The sequence below is a fragment of the Hermetia illucens genome, chromosome 2 (genome assembly GCF_905115235.1).
Source record: "Hermetia illucens chromosome 2, iHerIll2.2.curated.20191125, whole genome shotgun sequence".
In the NCBI taxonomy this organism is placed as follows: domain Eukaryota; kingdom Metazoa; phylum Arthropoda; class Insecta; order Diptera; family Stratiomyidae; genus Hermetia; species Hermetia illucens.
In genome coordinates, this window is record NC_051850.1 from 146,793,740 (window position 1) to 146,814,587 (window position 20,848).

General features: G+C 39.6%; 2 protein-coding genes across 2 annotated transcripts; one reads left to right on the forward strand and one right to left on the reverse strand.

Annotated features, from left to right (window-relative positions):
* Positions 1 to 279: 279 nt before the first annotated feature.
* LOC119648264 (proliferation-associated protein 2G4) lies at positions 280 to 10,864 on the reverse strand. Its single transcript, XM_038049916.1, has 9 exons — positions 10,777 to 10,864; positions 2,903 to 3,000; positions 2,478 to 2,614; positions 2,259 to 2,421; positions 1,964 to 2,185; positions 1,807 to 1,899; positions 1,612 to 1,744; positions 1,203 to 1,330; positions 280 to 774 (listed from the first exon to the last, which is right to left on the reverse strand). Exons 1-9 carry the CDS (start codon positions 10,862 to 10,864, stop codon positions 622 to 624), a joined length of 1,215 nt encoding a protein of 404 aa, XP_037905844.1. The 3' UTR covers positions 280 to 621.
* Positions 10,865 to 11,243: 379 nt separating this feature from the next.
* Positions 11,244 to 17,607, forward strand: LOC119648263 (nedd8-activating enzyme E1 catalytic subunit). The gene is made up of 6 exons (XM_038049914.1): positions 11,244 to 11,466; positions 11,556 to 11,733; positions 16,340 to 16,831; positions 16,903 to 16,984; positions 17,054 to 17,279; positions 17,347 to 17,607. Exons 1-6 carry the CDS (start codon positions 11,301 to 11,303, stop codon positions 17,553 to 17,555), a joined length of 1,353 nt encoding a protein of 450 aa, XP_037905842.1. The 5' UTR covers positions 11,244 to 11,300; the 3' UTR covers positions 17,556 to 17,607.
* The last annotated feature ends 3,241 nt before the right edge of the window (positions 17,608 to 20,848 follow it).

Sequence of the window (20,848 nt, forward strand, 5' to 3'; positions counted from 1 at the left end):
GAGAAGACTGGTTTTATTAGGAACCCCCGGAACTAAATCCAATTAACATCATCCGTAAATTATGCAGGTGCACTCTTAAAGCCCCAACCTAGAAATTTTCGTCATCATTCATCGAAAAACGTGTGGATTTAGTCTAAGCTGACGACTAGCGGGAACAAATACAAAGAGTATTGCCTCAGTAGGTTGTCGATTTACAGCGATTCCTTCCTGTAAATTCGACCTACATCAAGCCTTTGCTGTTTTAAGTATCATTGGATTAGATCAAATAAAACACAACAATCTGTTTTGTTATCAATTTTATTTCCGTACTTTTCATTTCCAAATTATGTACGGAATCAACTGGTTCTTTTTTGTTCTTGAATTTCATCGAAAATATTAAAAAAAGGTGACAAAATAAAAGTAATGAAAAAACGGGAAGAATTATTATACAATAATGATATCGGTTGATCACTTTTGTAGCTTTTTTTTTGTTACTGTTGCGTCAGGTCTGTTGTCGATTATAACTGTTCATTTCTCTCTTGTTTCACGGATACTCTCTTTCATTTCAATTACGCGAATTCGTAATTATTTAAAAAATTTAAATGAACTATTTTAGATGTGTCTTGTTCATTGCAATCCACGTTATGCTTTCGTTTCTACAGCAGGTGATGGTGTGTTCGCCGATGCAGCCGTTGCTGCTCCAGGGGCTGCGGCAGCTTCTGAATCGCCAGGCTTCTTCTTGGCTCCCTTCTTCTTAGCCGCTTTGTTGGGATTTATGGCAGAGTGGACCAGCTCCTGAAATTTTAGAGGAATTTTCAATTAGATTGTTTCATTGGAAAATAAAATTGTGAATGTTCATATCCCGATTCTTTCATTTCCAATAATTTACTAACATTAGCGTGGTTAGTCTCCAATTTTATTTGAACTGCTTCTTTCTTTCAAGAGGGCAGTAGTGTTCCCAAAACTACCCTCCTCCAAAAGATTCCATTTACATTATATTTTGAATGGAACTGGAAACTAACCCGCGAGCAATTAAACTTCAAATGGGACATATGTCGAGAAAACTTCATTTGCTTGCAACACAAATCACAAACAGTTAATTGAATGAAGTCAATCTTTTCATTTTGCAAGTATTGAGTCCTTCAAATTTTGATTCATTTAAAGGATACGTTAACTTGCAATTCTTTTTTAAAATCCATCCAAATTAATGAAAGATTTCTCACCTTAAGTGTTGGCTCTGTAATGCTATGCTCGCTTTCGAAAATGTTTTCTTGGAAATTCAGACCAGTCACCAAATTCACACCGTTAGGCATCAGCAGCACTGTGTGTTTGAATTGAGCTACAACTTCACCTGAAAGTAAACTAAATGTGTGAAAGAAAACGTAAACCAAAAATTTTTAAGATGTTATTTTCGAATCTAGCAAAGCAAATTTCTGTATCGCTTTTGTGTTGGGAGCTATCATGAAGAAATCATAGTGCACAAATTACACTATGAAACAGAATTGACATGATATACGTTCTCGTTTTGATCTTGCAAAGTGTCTGAACGTGAAAATTCACATCGAATTATTTCGCGCAATTTTCTTTGCGTAAAAGTAATCTATGAATAGTGAATATAAAAATGAAACATACTTGGCTTTTCGTACAGGACTTGGAACGGTTCAATCATTTTGTGGGATACACACTCAACAACTCCCATTCTCGCTTTTGTTTCTTCTTCGAAGTGTCGAAGGTTGAATGGCATGGATCCGTATTTTGATTTGACCTGTAAATTTTTAATAAAACTTTAGTATTTATACATTAAGGCACAAAATATGCTCAATTTACTTCGGCATATAACGCTCTCGATGCCTTCAATTTCAGCTGGTAGTTTTCCTCGGTTTTCTTGTATATTGCCACTTTAGTATCCTTCTCTCGACCCTGCAAATTATTCAATCAATAAGCTACTACTTCTTCTGATTCATCTCCGATATGAAATACATACCACTCCTTCCCCAGAGCTCACAATAACGTCGATTGCGTAAACTTCGTGTGTGTCGAACTCACACTTCTCATGTTCTTTCCTTTGCGCTTCATTGGGATTTTGAATTATCGTTTTTTCACCATCGATTTTAAATTGCTTAAGTTGATGACTTAACATGCCTTCAATAGGTTTACATTTGAATGATTCCGCTATTTTTTGCACCGCTTCAGTTATCGCATAGTTCTGTTAAAAGGAAATTTCTTGTTAGCCACCGTTCATGGATAATAGTTAATAGACCGGAAGGAAATTAACTTACGCCTGTGCCTGCTTTTAGAAGTCTAATAGCGGCTTGCGCAGCCCAATATGCAGCTAATACTGTGTCAGCTTTCCTACCCGTCACTTTGTTTTGGGCGGAGGAACCAACCACGACTGTATGTGCAGCAACAGCAATGAAACCATCAATGTGCGCACCGAGATCGCTAAATATTCATCTACTACATTAGACATCCACTTCCAACTATATGAAAATACTTACACTTTCACAACGTCACCATCCTTAAGAACGTAGTCCGGATCGTTCTTCGTTGGTGAGAAATGACATACGCAGTTATTTACAGATAAACATGTCGGGAATGCAATACCTTTCTTCAGTTCCTTTTCTTTTTTGTAAACCTGTCGAATATAGCAATATACGCATGTATGACTAAACTTTCCTTTGAAAATTTAATTGAAAATAAAAAAAAAAAAACACCGTGTCCTCAGATCTCATAATCTTACAATCATCGGGAGTTTCAACAACTTCCATGACAGGTCTGCAAACGAAACAATGCAGAAAGATCCCATTTTGCAACGGGATCCTTCATCACATCCGTTATTGTCGCATTCCTCAAGCGCTAAGTTTTAATCATGGGACAATTTTCATTGCAAATGGTCAAACGTTTACAAATTAAATATACTTACTTTTCCGGTTTCTTCTAGAAGAAGAGCGTCGCCTTTTGTACAAATATCTCGAACTGAAGCATCTACGACGCATAAATCAACAATAGTTTTTAATGTTCCTAGAAGGATCAGATGATTTAGATTAGTTTTGAGGCACATGAAACAGTTTAAAAGAAAATAATTGAATCCAGCGAACCGGAGATACTAAAGGCAACTTTATAGGAATATTTCAGTTGATTCTTAATAAAATAAAATATTCATTGTCAAGGAACCGCATTGTTCTATACCCAAATTCAAAAATTGATTTTACACCAGAAAATTGATAGACCTATGAATAGAAATTCTGATATTTGACACCGAAATGCATGCGCTTCGACAGGGAAGGGGACATTAATGTAAATGTAGAGGTTCTACAATTGATTTGTCGTAAAAAACGTGAATGTTTTACAGAAGGCTTCGGAAACGCTGGTTCCCATATCAAAAATTTGGCGACCATGCAACATAATTACGGAAAGTTGAGGAAAGGGGCGGTCTTTACCACTTTACAACTTATGTTCCCTCAAAGTTGGCCAAGTAATTAAGGAAGGATGAGTCACTATATTCTGAACGGCTATATAACATCTAGGTGTCTCAGGAAGCAGAGGACCCATAGGCTTTTGGCAAGATAAATTGATTGTGTTCGAGAAGAGAATCCTCCGGAGAATTTTTCGCCTTCTACACGAGAAGGACGATATTGTAGTCTAAATAACGATGAAATTTATGAGGAATATCACGACCACTTGGTAACGAGAAAAATTCAGCTGCGACAGCCGATACAACTAGTCCCTAAGGATGAGAATAATCCAGCACGGAAAATCTATAGGGACGAAATATTATGGAGAAAATGAAGATATAACAGACCCTGACTCAGATAGAATGATGGCGTAGGAACCGGCAGCTCATAAATTAGTGAATCTCAGGGCAAAAACGGAATGTTTGGACTTCCTTATTAAGTTAGGCCTAGACCATACACTGGCTGTTTCGACGTTGATGATGATTAAAAATTCTCTCAAAGTATGGACCACAAGGGCTTTCGGACTTCTGCAGAGCCTAAGTTTAAAACTGACTACTTACGTGATCCAAATACCTCTTGACAGTGGCAGGTCTACATATGTATATTGTCTATCGGACGGTAGATAACCTGAACTGACCGACTGCCAAACAATGTGAATCCCACCCCGGCACAATTCTAAACATACCCTAACATGGCTTTTTCTGCAAAACTTACAGTCTCAAATTTTTTTTGGGATTTGAAAGGTGTATTTCTCTTATAAAACATTGAGTGAACATTTGTCCCATTAGAACCTACCACATAATATATGCATATTATATGAGAAGATCCATTCCATTCCATGATAAAGTCTTGAATTTGCACAGAGGCAACAACTGTGACCAATTACAACTTTGTTCGTAATAATGCAATTTTCCCCAAACTTGGTAGGATCATGCTATAGCCTACATTGTTGCATTTTGTAATTCTAAGATGAATTATAGTAATATACTATTAATAACTTTATTTGAACAGTTATCGGTATAGAGTGAATTTCGGACCCTAGGTACCATATAATGGCAGCCTCCTGTTTTCCAGATTCTTCGGTTGGGTAGTTTCTGAGAATGATTTCGTGAAAAAAATGGGCAATTTTAATCTCGGCACTCCCTACTTTTCCAACAAATGTCAAAATTAAGACCGGCTTCGGAAAGTACTAATCAAGAATTTTCATTTGATAGCGCACATGACTATATTTGGTGGGAGAAAATGTACCCGCCCCTATTGCATGTATGGGGAATCCCCTTAAATTCGACGTAGAATGATGTGAATCACTGTATACGTGAGCTTTTATAGATGCCAACTTTCCACCAAATTCGGTGCCAATCGCTATAACCGTTTCCGAAAAAAATAAGCGTGACAGACAGAGAGACAGTAAACCGATCTCAAAGGATTAATTTCCTGGGAGTGCATAAGGTTGGTTTCCCAAGAGTGCGAATGTTCTTTGACACAGTGAACTAACGCCAATCACTTTGTCAGCAAAACTAAAATCAACGCTATACCTCAAGTCATTTATCTCGGAGATTTGGTGTGATTAAAAGGACTCTTCTTTCTTCACGGTGGAGTAAATCTACGAAGAATCTTTGAATAATGAAGCTAGCTAGGGTGGTACTAAATCGTCGCAGTCCCGGCAACTCATAAGAATATATACCATCTATACTATCGAACTTAATTTCTATGGATTTGTCTTTCCAAAGCTTATAACTCTCGGTTATACAAGAATATGTTTACCACGATCCCTTATGTGGGGCATTACGCGTGAACCACATCCACGCGGAATCGCTGCCGATTCCTGGCAAAGTGTCTTAACTTTCCTCATGATCCAGAAACTTTCTCCAGTGCACTACGCTACCTAATTCTAAATCGACCTATTCGCCGACCATCCTGGCATAGTGAGATCCCTTGCATGGGATAACCCGCATTAATATTGCTGTCTTTCTCAATGTGGCCTTTCGACTGCCACTTCCGCCTTCTGATCAACACGTCCAAAGATATCTGGCTCGTCCAAGTACCCCGATGATACGATACGACAACTAGCAGGGATGATCACCTCCCTCAAATAGCAGCATATATTTACATACAGTAGAATACTTATAGAAAAAGTAAAACAGTACAGTACTTCATTCAAGAGCGTAACGGTACACTACAGTACACTGTAGGAGGCAATGTGGTCAGTATTATGCTCGCCCGAGATCATTACCCTGATTTGACTCAGGTACTCATTCACAACTGAGTCGACTGGTATCCGATATCTATTTGATATTTGAACTGAACCTCCCGCTACGGCGCCTAGCGCTCTAACCACTTGAGCTTGCCCAAAACCAAATAAAAGTACAGGGAATCATAACATTAATAGATTCGCAAGCCATATTCGGCGTCAGCTTGGAAGTCCACAACCGTCGCCGCCATTTATTCTCCGCGCAGCCATTAAGAATTGTGACCTATCACAAGAGTAATATCAGTGATACTTTGATGTGGTAATGTTTTGTGATATTTTGATCGCGGTAATGTGATATTGCGCTGGTAAAACTGAATGCAATTAGGAACGTTTTCATTGGAAAAGCTAACAGGTTTGAACTACTGAGCCCAAACACCTTGGTGACATTTTTCCAAAACTTCCCAAAAATCACATCCATGAGAATATGCACGATAACCGCTCCAACGCCGCAAACAAAAAAACAAGATTTCGATCAAAGATAATTAACTAGATGTTCCAAACAAGCTAGTAGCGCCAGTAAAAGTGTCCGAGGTCTTCAAACCCTCCCTATTTCATAGTTTGCCGGAAATCGCAAATTTCTCACAACCTTAAATGAAGTGGCCACAAAAATATAAGCCTAAGAACCATTTTCTATTTACTTCTCCCTCTCGATAAATCTGTAGATGAGACATCATCTCTGCATGTGCATGTTTATCAAACTGATGAATGGTGAAAATCCTCCAGATTAACATACATAACTTGTCAAAAGCAAATCAACAAATCAAAAACTATAAGGCCTACAAATAAGTTCTGTCGGTTTTTTCTTTAAATTTGAAGCTTTATTTTGAAAAATTGGTTATACATTCATTGTTCAAAGTATTGCCCATCGCTAGCCATAACTTTCTTCCATCTTTCAGACAATTCATAGATACCATCGCGCCAAAAATTGGCCTGCTTGGCCGCTATCCACTCATCGAGCCATTTTTTGAGTTCATCGTAATTGGAGAAGTGCTGGTCAGCCAAGCCATGCTGCATCGACCGGAACAAATGGTAATCAGAAGGAGCAATGTCTGGAGAGTACAGCGGGTGGGGTAGGACTTGCCATTTCAACGTTTCTAGATATGTTTTAACGGGCTGTGCAACATGTGGACGAGCATTGTCATGTTGCAAAATAACTTTATCATGCCTTTGCTGGTATTGCGCCCGTTTTTTTTTGAGTTCGCGGCTCAAACGCATCATTCGACGTCGGTAGAGTTTGCCCGTGACCGTTTTGTTCGGTTTTAGCAGCTCATAGTATACCACACCCAGCTGGTCCCACCATATACACAGCATGATCTTCTCACCATGAATATTCGCTTTGGCCGTCGATGACGAGGCATGGCCGGGGTATCCCCACGTTGCCCGACGCTTGGGATTATCGTAATGGATCCACTTTTCATCGCCAGTAACTATTCGTTGCAGAAAACCCTTCCTTTCTTGTCGTTGGAGCAGATGTTCGCACGTGAAAAACGGCGTTCGACGTCTCTTGGCTTCAGTTCATACGGAACCCAATTTCCGACCTTTCGGATCATTGCCGTTGCTTTTAAACGGTTGGAAATGGCTTGCTGAGTGACTCCAAGTGTTTTTCCAAGTTCTTCTTCCGTTTGCGATGGATCTTGGTCGAGCAATGCCTCTAATTCTTCATCTTCAAAAATTGTTGGCCGTCCGGCACGCTCTTCGTCTTCCAAGTCAAAATTGCCACTTTCAAACCGTCCAAACCACCTCTGACACGTTCGTTCAGATAGAGCATGGTCACCATAAATTTCCACCAAAATGCGATGACTTTCGGTTGCTTTTTTCTTCATATTGAAATAATGAAGTAGAACTCCCCGCAAAAACACATTATTTGGTACAAAATTGTGCCTATTGCCAGTAGCTTTCCGATGAATGTTTGGAAATGTGGATCAATGGAATAAAAAACAAGCTACGCCATCTATTGTGAAAACCGACAGAACTTATTTGTAGACCTTATAATTATTTTGGTTGCAAGTTACAAGGTCCGTTCAAAATAAACTACAAACTATTGAACAATTCTGTCCCACTACAATATTATTATCAACAATGTTAACAATGGTGTTGATAGGGCCGCCCCTGCACATGCAGCAAAGAAATCTCTTTTCAACTAGTAAAATTTCACCACCGATCTTCTTTCTACATTACACAAAGGTGAAGGTTTATGTGACAGTCTCGTGTTATGGTGATCCCATTAACAGATACAGAGAATGCTCGCAAGAGGTCATTGTTTGCAACCCAAATTTCTCTCATTGAACAACAAACTTGACCTACCACAAATCTCTATAAGATGGTAACACCACTCATTCAGTGCTGAATGTCGCCTTAACGCTCAATTCGCATTGGGACACGTTTCCAGATCACTTGGCTCCTTTCCTTACGCTGATAACAGTCATTTAGAATGACTATCAAACCTTCCTTGCACAGAGGATTCCAAATAAAGGGCTAATATAAATGGAATCAGGAGTTTGTCCCTTGATGGCTTTTTTCCAAGGCGAAACTTGAACATTCGAAAGATTTTACTTGCTCCATCGTAGGATAGGAAATTAACTACGATTTTGTTCTATAGTTTTATTTTTTCTATGTTTTAATTTGTTTTTATAATATTAGACACTAAAATCACGAGACAGCTCGCGTAAGACTGAATTGAAGCAAATTCGCCCACTAAATACTGAATGGCACAATACCGAATAAGGAGTTGAACAAGCAGCATATCATTTTATTATTACATTTGTGGGAAAGGAAATCCATTATGCCTATCATTACGATCTGGCAGGGCCTGTCAGTTACGCCTGAATCGTCCAAAAACCATCCGGCCGCCTGTTGTTTTGAAAACACCATACACGTACCGGCAAGTCCGATGGCAGAACCATCGGTTCAACTCTGACTATGAAAGGGGTTGAAATATATATTTGAGCTATTTCTGTGTGTAAGCTTTCATAAAAAAATGTTTCTCAAGGATGAAGATGCGATTATAACTCTCGCTCGCTGCCTAGGCAGCGTTTCAACATATACCAGTTTACCTGATCCACTTTAGGATGGTCGAATTGTTTTTCAAGCGATCACCGCTTGTACAATCCAAATGGCAAGCCAACTGGATACCATCGGCGTTCGTGAATAGCAGGCATTATTTTGTCGTCAAATGACGTAAGGGACATATACCTCGTAATGTATTTTTTGGAAATTGTGGACAATGTAGTTCATGTCGAATATGAAAGTAAATAAAAAGAAGATATGCTATATTTTACAGTTTTGTTTCTTGAAAGAGTCAATGCTGCCTATGGTTTCAACGACTCCATTTCGGTTATTATGATATCAAAATTGGAGCGCTCCTTGGAAGATTAATAATTCAAAATGTCGACATAATTCAGAAGATTTTCAAAGTAGACCGGTATGTGAACTTTTGTAGCATAGCCCAGGGGTGAAAATTGCATAAGGCTGGCTTCACGGAGAAACTCGACGCCGCACGAGTTGTCTCAAAAAAAAAAAAATCGTATTGGACGGTATTTCCATTTACTTTTCCTTGGGCAAGTTAAATGAAATAGAAACATTTTCAAAACGGATGATGAGTGGCGACGTGGCATAAGTAACATGCGAAAATGTAAATTGATCATAGTTGTCGGCCCACGAAGCATCACTGTAGCGAAATCAGGATCGGCGACGAAAAAAGGCAATGTAAGGGAGTTATCTGCTATGTTCCAGCTGGATAACGTCGGGATTCACACGCCTACGAAAGTCCGCATCTGTTGCCAAGTGATTACCACACCTTTTCCCGTTCATGTCAAACGCTCTTCGTGGTGTGCGGTGGAGATTATGAAAACTCGACTTCTCAATTCTGTTAATAGGGACAAGGCGTTTCGAAAAAAAACAACGTAAGGAAATCGAAGCCACAAAATGAACATAAAAACAAAGCACTTTTACCCAAATGTAAAAACTTTACCAAGGAAATATATAGTCAACATGTATATTATGGAACTATTTTCAGCCCGCCCAAAAATGGAACCGTTTATCTTCTTTTTTCTTCTGCCTTTGTCCTGTTCAAAAGGGGGGGTCGGCTCGTCGTGATAAGCCTCGCCAATTGGCCCTATCAGGATGCAATCTCGTGGCTTTTAAATCCCCATTCAGCCCATCAAGTCACCGTTGTTTCGGACTGCCTTTTGGTCGTTTACCAAAAAATAGAATCATTTATAATAACGGTAAAGTCCTACCGTTGATACTCTGAGTTTTAGATTCATAATGAATACTGGAGATGCGATAGGGGAGCGTTAAGTGGCCAAATTATGTAAGTTTAGAGGATCTGGGCTATAAACTCATAATCCATTTTGATTACCAAGAATGAGAAAATCTGTTGAATATTTCACTGAAAAATTATTCTGAGGGAAACAAGAGTTTATTGTACTGTTGAACTCAGAATAGCATTTCGCTGCAAGTCGCAAGGAATCTTCAAGCTGTATTGTAACCTCGGCAATTTGAATCGCAAAACAGATTCTATCGCTGCATTAGCTTGATTCCATTTAGTCAGACTGTGAAATCCTAATCAACTTCTACGTGATCACATCCTCATGCCAGGCTCAGATAGCCATTCACTGAGGGCACCACATTTTATCTGCTTCCAAAGTTAGTTGTCTGTCAATGTTCCAACTCGTTTCAAGAAAACCGCCTGGAGGTGTTTCCTACAAGTTGACATCACTCAGATTTCAATACATAATTTCACAACAGTTCAAAATTATCTGCAACAACCCTTTCAAGTTTATTTTCAGCACAGTGAAAGTGAGAGGAAGCATGAGACACGCGAACTTAAATTAGAAAGTTCAATGCAATCGGACGAACCGCCAACAGTGCAAATTACAACACCCGCCGCCGTGTCAATGTTTATCACTCACTTCTCCCCACGAAAAGGACGAATTCCCCCAACGACGACCTTGCACGTTCGGTAAATCCATAGTAAATTCGAAATTACGAAAAGCACACACCAAAGACAGGGTTAAGGATGAAACGAAGATGGTCCGCCGCGTGGCCGCTCTTCAACTTTTTACTTGGAAAAACTTGCCCACTACTTACTGTTTACGATCTCTCCTGCCAATTTATACTTTGTCACGACCAAATCTTCAGCGATTGTTTTCTCTACAACTTCCTTTTCCTCGGCCATTTCGAAATATTGCAAATTTTCAACGAAACTTCGCTCGGACAAATCAAATTACATGCGACGCGGCAGAATGAAAAATGAGGCAAGAGAGGAATGGAAAAAACATGGCCTACATTCCTTGTTCAGTGGATACAAATGTCTGCGCGTTTTTCATTTGAACGCTTAGATGGCAGGCCAGGTGTGGTTGGTGTATTTGGAGATTAGATAAAAGAACATCGTTTGAACATTCATTTCGCCCAAAGAAAATGCATAAAGAATGATAAAATAGCTTATTCAGTCTTTCCAATGAAACTTATTATAATATCTCGAATGGCTGAAAATATGCCCCTTAATTGTCACATAACGGATATCACCAAACCACATTGGAAGATTTGCAATCGCGAAGAAGATACGAATTGTCAAATCAACTGTAAAGCAACCGGAGGCGGTCGATTGCAATATGGAAGTAAACAATTCGTCGGTAGAACATTTACCCCAACTGTCTAAGCGGTTTGGCCATCTACGGAAAATCACAGAAAGACCTGGACCTTTCTGCCATGCGAATTTCAGCGCATCTCCCGAGAATTTGGAGTTTTTATCAACAACATGCAAAATATTGATCATCGGTAAGTGCCGGTGACGAAAGACCGGCTTATTGGATTTATGTTATAATTCTGATGGGCAAGTATGCGATATCCTTTCTTTATATTTACAGGAGCTGGCGGGCTAGGCTGCGAGCTGTTGAAGGATGTAGCTCTGATGGGATTCAATGATATTCATGTCATAGACATGGATACTATTGAACTTTCGAACTTGAATCGGCAATTTTTGTTCAGGAAGAATGATATCGGTTTTTCGAAGGCCGAGCGCGCCGCTGCATTCATAAATGCAAGGTTAGTCATTCTATGAAAATGTTTGCGATGCTTGATGTAAAAAGCTACCTAAAGAGGTGTTTTCTGCGTTAGAGAATTTCTTCATAATTTGCTTAAAGCCCAGGTGGTTTAATTTACATCCTGAAATATTTTTTTTAAACGGCTGTGAAATGGCTTTGCCATGTAGGTAGGCAGGTAGGTATCAGTGGCCGCTCCGACGAGCCCAATTAGCGCTTTGGTGCGCCGTTTTGATGCCACGAACTCCTAAGACCGTAACTGTTATGGGAGCAAGGAGGCAGAGTCCAGCAGGCTCGGATTTTCAAAGCCAGCCCGCAGCATTCACGAAGGAAAGCAGCTCTCCCACCCTGCAGCTAGAAATTTCTCTGAGGTCCCCAAAGAATGGTTTACCCAGCGTCCGCATCCTGACTCTAGCCAGAACTGGACAATCGCAGAGAAAGTGCATGAGTTGCCATGTAATAATTCATTTATCTTCACAAATAAAGCAATGGTTTTAGCAGCATTAATGCCTTAGAGTACGCCAACTCTCTACTTTAAGCACTCTTCCACGTTAGGCGGGATAGGCGTAGAAGAGAAGGACAAAGTAACAAGAGATGTTGATGTAAAGGACTTCGTATATGAGGTTAATCATGCAAACTTCTTTAGGACGTTGCCAAATATAATTCCATATTTGCCTCAATTGTGTGGTGGCTGATATGATGATCCAATTCAAAGAACACTGATACCAGTGGATTTGGATAATGCCCTAATGCTCAGCCAAATGCAAAAATCTTACTTCGAGGAGGAATTAGGAAAACTAAGTAAACACAGAAAGCTTGCCAAATCAAATATTTCCAGCTACCTGGGACCCTTCGTAGACAATAGAGGGATAGTTCAAGCAGGAGGCCGGTGCTGTAAATTTATCTTATCTTCCCTGCAGAGATCTACTGACTAAGCTTCTTAGGTGTATGATCGAGAACTCTGTTGTGTAGACTTCCACGTCCTCTGAATGCTTCGCTATCACATCTACAACAAGGACATCTGCGAAGTCGATAAAAACGTTTCAGTCAGAGCCCAATACCGAGCTCTGTGGTATACCTGCTGTGAGAGTATATTTTCCGTCTCCTTTCTTAAAAATGATTCCCGTCCAGCCTCACTAGATATCCAGAAACACCTACATATGTCAGCCAACACTCATTTAATTCAGTCCTAGTTGGTAGAGTTGAATGCATTTTTGACACAGCGGCCGCAAGAACTTGCGCGTCTTTTGTCAGTTTCATCTCCATGCTTATTGCAACCACCGTAGAGTGGGCATGCCAATAAGCCATTGCCGCTTTCGACGCTGGGTAACATTCCACTCTTTCCATCATATCCCCCAATGTATCCAACATGCAGTCCGGCGATACGAAGTCGGATCTCCAGTTTATCTTATTGGGTTTGAAAGCAACACTAACTTTTGCTTTTACTACTGAGGAAGGAATATTCCTCGTTTTAGGCACACCTTGAAGGTGTCCGGATAGCTCAGTGGTTAGAGCACTAGGCTGTCATACGAAAGGTCGCGGTTCAAATCTCACTGGTGGCAGTGGAATTTGTATCGTGATTTCACGTCGGATACCAGTCGACTCAGCTGTGAATGAGTACCTGAGTCAAATCAGGGTAATAATCTCGGGCGAGCGTAATGCTGACCACATTGCCTCCTAGTGTACCGTTACGGTCTTAAATGAAGTGCTCTAACACACTTCAAGGCCCTGATCCAATATGGATTGTTGCGCCAACGATTATTATTATTATTATTGAAGGTGTGGATGAAAAGGTCGGGACTTGTCCTCACTACCAGTTTCAAAATTCTATTAGGGATGCCGTCCAAATTTGGGGCTTTGTCGCCAATTCCACTACATATTTTCCGTGGTTCGTGGTCTATCGGTCTTTCGCCTTTTTGGTGGCGGAGGTAATAATTAGTGGTGGGTGGGTGATATATGTAATATTACAAAAGTGATATCACTTTAAAGTATGATATTACATTACCATCACCGATTGCGATACAAGCATTATAACATCACCTACCAATACCGCATTACCAAGCATCATCCCATTACTAAACATCATCCCATTACCAAACATCATCCCATTGCCCGGCATCATCTCATTACAAAAGTGATGTTGTAATATAGCATCGCCTAAAATTAGCGCTCTTTGTAGTAAAATTCGCGGCAGTAGTTGTCGATGCCGACGCCGAGTATCGGGCTGACATCGGACTGATTTTTGGACGAACTTGGGATTTGCTTTAGGGTAGCTTCAGCTTTGGCTTTTGGACTGTTTTCGGTTTTGCTTCGGATTGGTTTTTGGGTTGTTTTCGAGCATTACGTTCGCAAAAATCAGGATTCCGTGCTCTTTGCATATTCTTATGGAGTCTTTTGCTTTTTTTCTCCTCTTGTATGAAAAGTTAATTCCTTCTTCAGTGATACTTATTTGGTGCAGTCGTATCCTTTATGTTTTAAATGTAATAAATACATGCCAAGTTATTCTAGTAATAAGTAATGTTTGGTACTATGAACTGCTGAACGTTAATCTTTAAAGTTGATCATATAACATCATATGTACTTTTTAGGGGATGAGATTCGATATTGGTGATATTAATATTTATAATAACACCTTTTCCAAAAAGTGATATCACATTACCTACTAAGGTAATGTTTTGCACACCTCTAATAGTAATCTCTTTCAGAAAGCGAGGGCATGTCATCTGAAAGGATCATTGTACCCTTTCCATTACCAACCTGTAGGTCCCATCCCAGGGGTTTATATTGGCATCGCACCTTTGTTTTAACAAGTCCTTTTTATTCTTCCGAATGACCTCTTTTAAGAGGTCCCGCAGTCGTCGACCGTCGCTACCGGACTTTGTTATAAGCTTCTGGTAAACCCTGCTTGCCAGGAAACCGACGGCTCAGAAAGTTACGATGTCGTTGTTCCATCAATAGTTGGGTTTGCTAATTGGGGGTAGTTGGGTATAGCAACATCGAATGCTTCCGACACCCATTGGTTAATCTGGGTGATTTTTTTTCTGGTCTTATCAACTAAAGGTATGTCGCGCTTCAACGCCGCGGAAACGAACCCCTAAAAAGTTTCGCCGTCCAACCGGGTAAAACAACCCTCCGTAGATTCCCACGCAAGTTATAGTTTAGTATAGTATAGTCCTCGCTGACTTACGAAGCAACTCTTCTCGTGTGTGGCGTTCAGGAATTTCACATTGGTTGTCCGGCTGCTCTATTCAAGAGCTTAGGCGTTAAAATCCCCTGTTATGATTTTCGGCCAACACTCAGGATCTGCTCATATCCGGCAATCCATTCTCCAGATGCTCCATTATTTCGTGGAGAACTTGTTCTCCGTAAGCCCACAGCTCTGCAGTCCTTGTTGATATGGCCTTCCGCTACATGCATTGCTTCGACCTGTCATTCGAGCTGGTGTAAGTCTTCACAATAGGGTTGGGTAAAATCATAATCATGATTATGATGATGATCACAATCACGCGTATAGATTTGTGATTGTATGATTACGTGGTTACAATCATAACCACGAGACCTTGATTATAATTATAATCACGTAATCATGCAATTGGTAATCATAATCTCTATTTTGCCCAACTCTGCTTCCCAATGTAATCGAAGCCAAGGCATCTCTAGAGCATCGCTTCAATTCCACCTGCCCTCTAAGCTAATACATAACCCAACTCTCACGCTCCCTGCTGCCGATAGTTTGAATGCTGCCTCTACTGCTAGGCTGATGGCGGTTTGTATTCCATCATAAACTTTCCTTAACATTATCGTCGCTGACTCTTGTAGCCCGACAAGGCCCAACTGCTTTTCCAAGTCCTCGTGAACCTCCTTCTTTCTAAGGATCTCATCTATATCTTCATAGACTACAGTGATCTCCGGCTTTGTACTCTTCCCACTTCGTATCCTAATTGGGTTAAAAATTTACCAAGGTTACATCTTTGGATTTCTTGAGCTCCCACATTAAGTATCCTTTCTGGGATCTTCTAATGCGGCTAACATTATCTCCTAATATGATGAATTCTGAGTCTGCTTTCACTCTCCACCGTAAGTTTTTTATCCATGGGTGGGCCTTTTGTTCCAACCTACCCGGCCTGCGCATAAGCATGCCGTACACGCACATCTCCGGATGCATGCAGATAACACACCCACCGTACGTTCCCTTATTCTCCCGAAGGGACGTGTCTGATGGAAGTTGGCAATGTCACACAGTCCTGGCTAGAAAGAGCCGGGATGGTCCTGCCGGAAGACAAAATGTAAAAGTGGAAGTCGGGGGACTATGGTCATCTCTTGGGGGAGTTGGTCTTTGTCAAAATCTCAAAATCCACTATCTTGAATTGTTCTCCAAATATTTCTTTCCTACGAAACTAAAAAAATCAGTGGTTGCTTATTCTATTCTATTAAAATATTCATAATAAATATTGAAAGAGTTAAATAATCTTTTAAAGAGTCCATTAAAATACCTTACTTTCATTAAGCAAATGACCTTTCCTTTCAATAATTTAGTCTACATTCCTCCGCACCCAACGACTAGTTTTTAGAAAAATTCATATGAGCAATTATTATACACAAAATTTCAGGGTACCAACATGCCATGTCACACCACATTTTTGTAAAATTCAAGACTACGGTGAGGAATTCTATCGACAGTTCCACATTATAATCTGTGGCTTAGACTCCGTTGTTGCTCGACGATGGATAAATGGGATGGTGTTATCATTAGTGAAATATGATGATGACGGGTCTATAGAACAAGAGTCGGTAATACCAATAATTGATGGTGGGACTGAAGGATTCAAAGGGAATGCCCGAATTATAATACCAGGTCTCAGTGCTTGTATTGACTGTACATTAGATCTATTCCCGCCGCAAGTTACATATCCGCTATGCACTCTAGCGAATACGCCACGTTTGCCTGAACACTGCATCGAATATGTTCGTGTTATTCAATGGGAAAAGGAAAATCCTTTTAAAGCGCCATTAGATGGAGATGATCCCCAGCATATTCTTTGGATTTATGAGAAGTCATTGGAACGTGCCAGTCAGTTTAATATTTCGGGACTTTCTTATAGGTAAATGCATTGTAACATTTAGACACTAAATTGATTATTGGAATTCATTTCACAATGGTCCTGTATTTCAGGCTTGTTCAAGGTGTAATTAAACATATAATTCCGGCGGTTGCAAGCACGAATGCCGTAATAGCCGCTGCTTGTGCAACTGAGGTTAGCAGCTCTACTAGAACTTAATAGCGTAGAAATAGTTTTTTTTATAAACTTTCTTTTACCTTCCAGGCTTTTAAAGTAGCTACCAACTGTTATGAATTCCTCAATAACTACATGGTATTTAACGATGGCGATGGAATATACACTTACACTTACGCAGCTGAACGAAAGCCGGACTGTTTAGCTTGCAGTAACATTCCTCGGTCAGTATCAATCGAAGATCCCAACACCACGACTTTGGAAGATCTGATTAAGCAACTCTGCGAAGACCAGGAGTTCCAAATGAAAAGTCCAGGTATGATTATCAAAACGTCATTGGTTTAACTTAACCTTTCCTGACGTATTGATTTTGTTATTTGAAGGTTTAACAACTCTAATCGATGGTAAAAGCAAAACACTGTACATGTCAACGGTTAAAAGCATCGAAGAAAGGACTAAATGTAATCTTACATGTTCTCTTGGAGAATTAGGTCTTAAAGACGGGCAAGAAATCATGGTCGCGGATCCGACCACACCAAATACGATAATTATTAAATTGAAGTATAATACAAATGAAGTTGAAATGAAATGAAATAAATTATTTGTTCTTTGTCATGTAAAATAAATCTCTAATGTTTCAGTTATGATTTGTTGGTTTTTGCTCTTATTACCCTGAATAGATTTCGTAAGTCTTTCATTCCCTTAGCCAAAGTAAGCTATTTAAGCCCTCTTAAGCCGGTTTACTTCTACATTTAAGTGATTCAATCATAATAGACAATATTACAGCTGACAAGATCAATTGAAAGGACACCTCTGTGTAAGAATATATTGAGCTAGTAACTTCTAAAGGATTACCACAACGTATTGGATACGCTTCCTAGTTGTCAACTAGGAATAAGGAGGCGGAACAGAATGTTTGCAAAGTTGCCGATATGAAATCAGTAAAAAAACGAAAATTTAAAGTTTTTTTCGTTGGGTATGGAGACCCAAATGTTATCGACTTTAAATCTAAGCACAAAAGATTTTGTGCCTCCGCCTAGAAACGCGATTTGTTCCTCCTTAGAGAGACTTCATATAAAATGAACAAATCGACTTTCTCGGCGGCACGGAATGTCATTGCAAATACGCGGGTTAGGTGCGTGGTAGCTAATTGGTGGGTGTGCCAATAACGCTTAGATTGTTTTCTATCGTATGCTTGCCTATCTCCCTATCTGCGTTCCCTAACACATACACGACACTAACACCATAGTAAATGTCCGAAATTTTTCAGGCGTAAATAATCAAGGAACGTGAAAAATGGGTAATGCTTTCTTTCCATCATACAAATTCAAGCAGTGCTCCTGCAATCTTCTATATGAAGTCTTCTTGAAAAACAATTACAGTCTTCTTGAAAAACGATAAAGCAGAAGCAGCGGTTGGAGATGATACCCAGGGTCCGTATCGATGATATCTGAATACGCTTGATAAGAAAAACGAGACGGAGGAAGAGAGCTGTCAAAATATCAGACAAGCAGCCAAACTCCATCCACAAAAAGAAAACAAGTTGTAACTTTAAAAGTAAAAAGGTAACTCCCTACTTGGAATGAATGAATGGATAGATAATTTCTATAGGATTGATTTTTGTATATATGCCCTACTAAAGTTCAATTAGGTCATAGTGCCATTCTATTTGTTAGGATTCAGAGATTTTCGACTAGGCGCACTAGATCCGTATCCGTTATTGTCCAGTCTTGTATGATATGATAAACCGTTTCGTACTCCTCATTGCAAAGGCTGCATGTTAGGCGTAGACTATCCTGTACTTCCTTAAAAGATAGTGATTCGTTATTAGACCTATCAGAATCATTTTGATTTCATTCAGTTTCGAGATTTCGGCCGTGAATTCGCTATGCATACAGCCCATTACTATTGCCCAATGATTTACTACTATGTTTACTTCCCCAGTCCCTTATAGTTTCTACAACCACGGGTTTTCTAATTGCAAGTCCAGTTTCTTATGCAATAAATAATGATTCGGACCCATTTCTGTGCCAGTGCATACACTTTTTCATTAGCGTCAGTACCTTTGTGTTCCGATACCTACTCCAATGCTATTTCGTTTTTAGTTGCCAGGATTTTGAGGTTTTGCTAGCAATCCCACATGAATTTAAATCTGGTTTGAGGTGATGCAACAGCTTTTAGATACGTTCAGCTGTTAACGAGAACATGGACTTTAGTAGGCCTATATTTTTTCCGCACTTTGGAATCCCATTATTGCATTCGTATGCCGCGGGTGCCTATTTTCACTAGGTTGGAGTATACGTGCTGCAAGCCTCGCGTCTTCCTTTATTATAGGGTTTATTGGTGGCAGTTACAACAACACATCCATGGTAGGAGTGACTTTACTGTTCATAACACTTCTGATGCAGAGGAAAGTAAGTATTTGGAGCTGAGCCAAGTCTGTCGTAGCTTTTCTCTGTTTTATAGTACCTTTAATCGCCATAGTAGAGCTTAATAGATAAGCATGGCTCTTCATACGACTAGATATATCGAGTACACCATGTGTGCTCTCTGGTTTTGCTGGAGTTCATCGTAAGATTTGATCAATTCAACCCGCCACTAAACGCAGAGTTCACTAAACAAACTATTCCTCTACTACATTAGCTATGAGAGCAGAAATTTTTTTGTATTGGCGAATTTTTAGGCGTAACACTCTGCCTTGTTCATTAAGACCACAGACCCATATACTAAATGGCACACCATAGTATTGGTGACAGAACTACGGCTGATATCATAGACTCAAAGGAGTTCTACCGAAAGCCCAGTCTATATCCAGTCGATAGCACTAGGACTACCGTAGCCACCTCCTTGTTTGTCTCAACTAGGCGTTTTACAGAGTCCAAATGTCGGGTCTCTATAGGGTCCCAACAAGATTCACCAGATTTTAAGAAACGTCTCCATTTTTCAACAGAATCTCCTTCATGAATCGCTCCTTGCTTTGTAGGCGCTCTATTGTACAGTGTGGTGTTTGGTTGTAATCCTCAAATTCACCTCTCTCTGCCTTATTGAATAATTAAAAAAACATTTAGAATATTTGTGCCTCCTTGTCAATCTACAACTAGTTTTAACACAAATCGGGAAACTGGAAGCTAGACGCTTGAGGTATAAAAGGTTTTATGTATCCACATGTGCGGAACGATGAGTCTATGACAGTTTCGCGTGTACGTAGTTAAATATTCAATTGTACTCTGTTTTTTTAAGACCTATTTACATAAATACCTAATCTGAGCTGGAAAGCACTGTATTGATAATAGTCGATCTCATATGCAAATCTGGAGAAGTTCACCTTCAACCGATACAAAAAAGGACTACGAAAAAGTAGATTCTTCATAAATGGTACTTTAATATTTCACTCGAATGTCAATTATTCTGGTTAATTTGCATGGATTAAGATGATTAAGATGCGGTTTATTTGCGCGAAATTGATAAGTTTGAACTGCTATAACTTTGCTACTAATAGCCGGATTTCCATGAAACTTAGTATACGTATGGGCGATATTATCTTCTGTGCTGATGCTAGTACTCATAGGATGAACTTATGGGATTTTATCTGTTTGGAGCTCCTAAAAAAATAATTTTTAATAGTTTTTCTTTTCATGAACTACATAAATGTATCTAGTGAAGTACATACGATTATAATTTTAGAAAATTTTAGAAACCATTTAAGGGAAGGGGGGTTTCAGTCAATTTCAAAAAGTTGGTAATATACTATTAGTAACTTTATTTGATTGGATATCGAAATAGGACTTATTTTGAGGCCTAGATTTCATATAAGCAGGTAGTTTCCAAAAATGGGACCTGCCTCACTTTAAGCGTGCACGTTTTGGCTTCTTACTCGCGTTTTAC

Excerpts from the sequence above, each read along its gene's own strand:
- LOC119648264 (XM_038049916.1), bottom strand. The coding sequence starts at position 10,864 with ATGGCCGAGGAAAAGGAAGTTGTAGAGAAAACAATCGCTGAAGATTTG. Across the intron at positions 3,001-10,776 it reads GGCAGGAGAGATCGTAAACA|GAACATTAAAAACTATTGTT; the intron begins GTAAGTAGTGGG and ends TGATCCTTCTAG. Across the intron at positions 775-1,202 it reads TTACAGAGCCAACACTTAAG|GAGCTGGTCCACTCTGCCAT; the intron begins GTGAGAAATCTT and ends CTAAAATTTCAG.
- LOC119648263 (XM_038049914.1), top strand. The coding sequence starts at position 11,301 with ATGGAAGTAAACAATTCGTCGGTAGAACATTTACCCCAACTGTCTAAG. Across the intron at positions 11,467-11,555 it reads ATGCAAAATATTGATCATCG|GAGCTGGCGGGCTAGGCTGC; the intron begins GTAAGTGCCGGT and ends TTATATTTACAG. Across the intron at positions 17,280-17,346 it reads GTTCCAAATGAAAAGTCCAG|GTTTAACAACTCTAATCGAT; the intron begins GTATGATTATCA and ends TGTTATTTGAAG.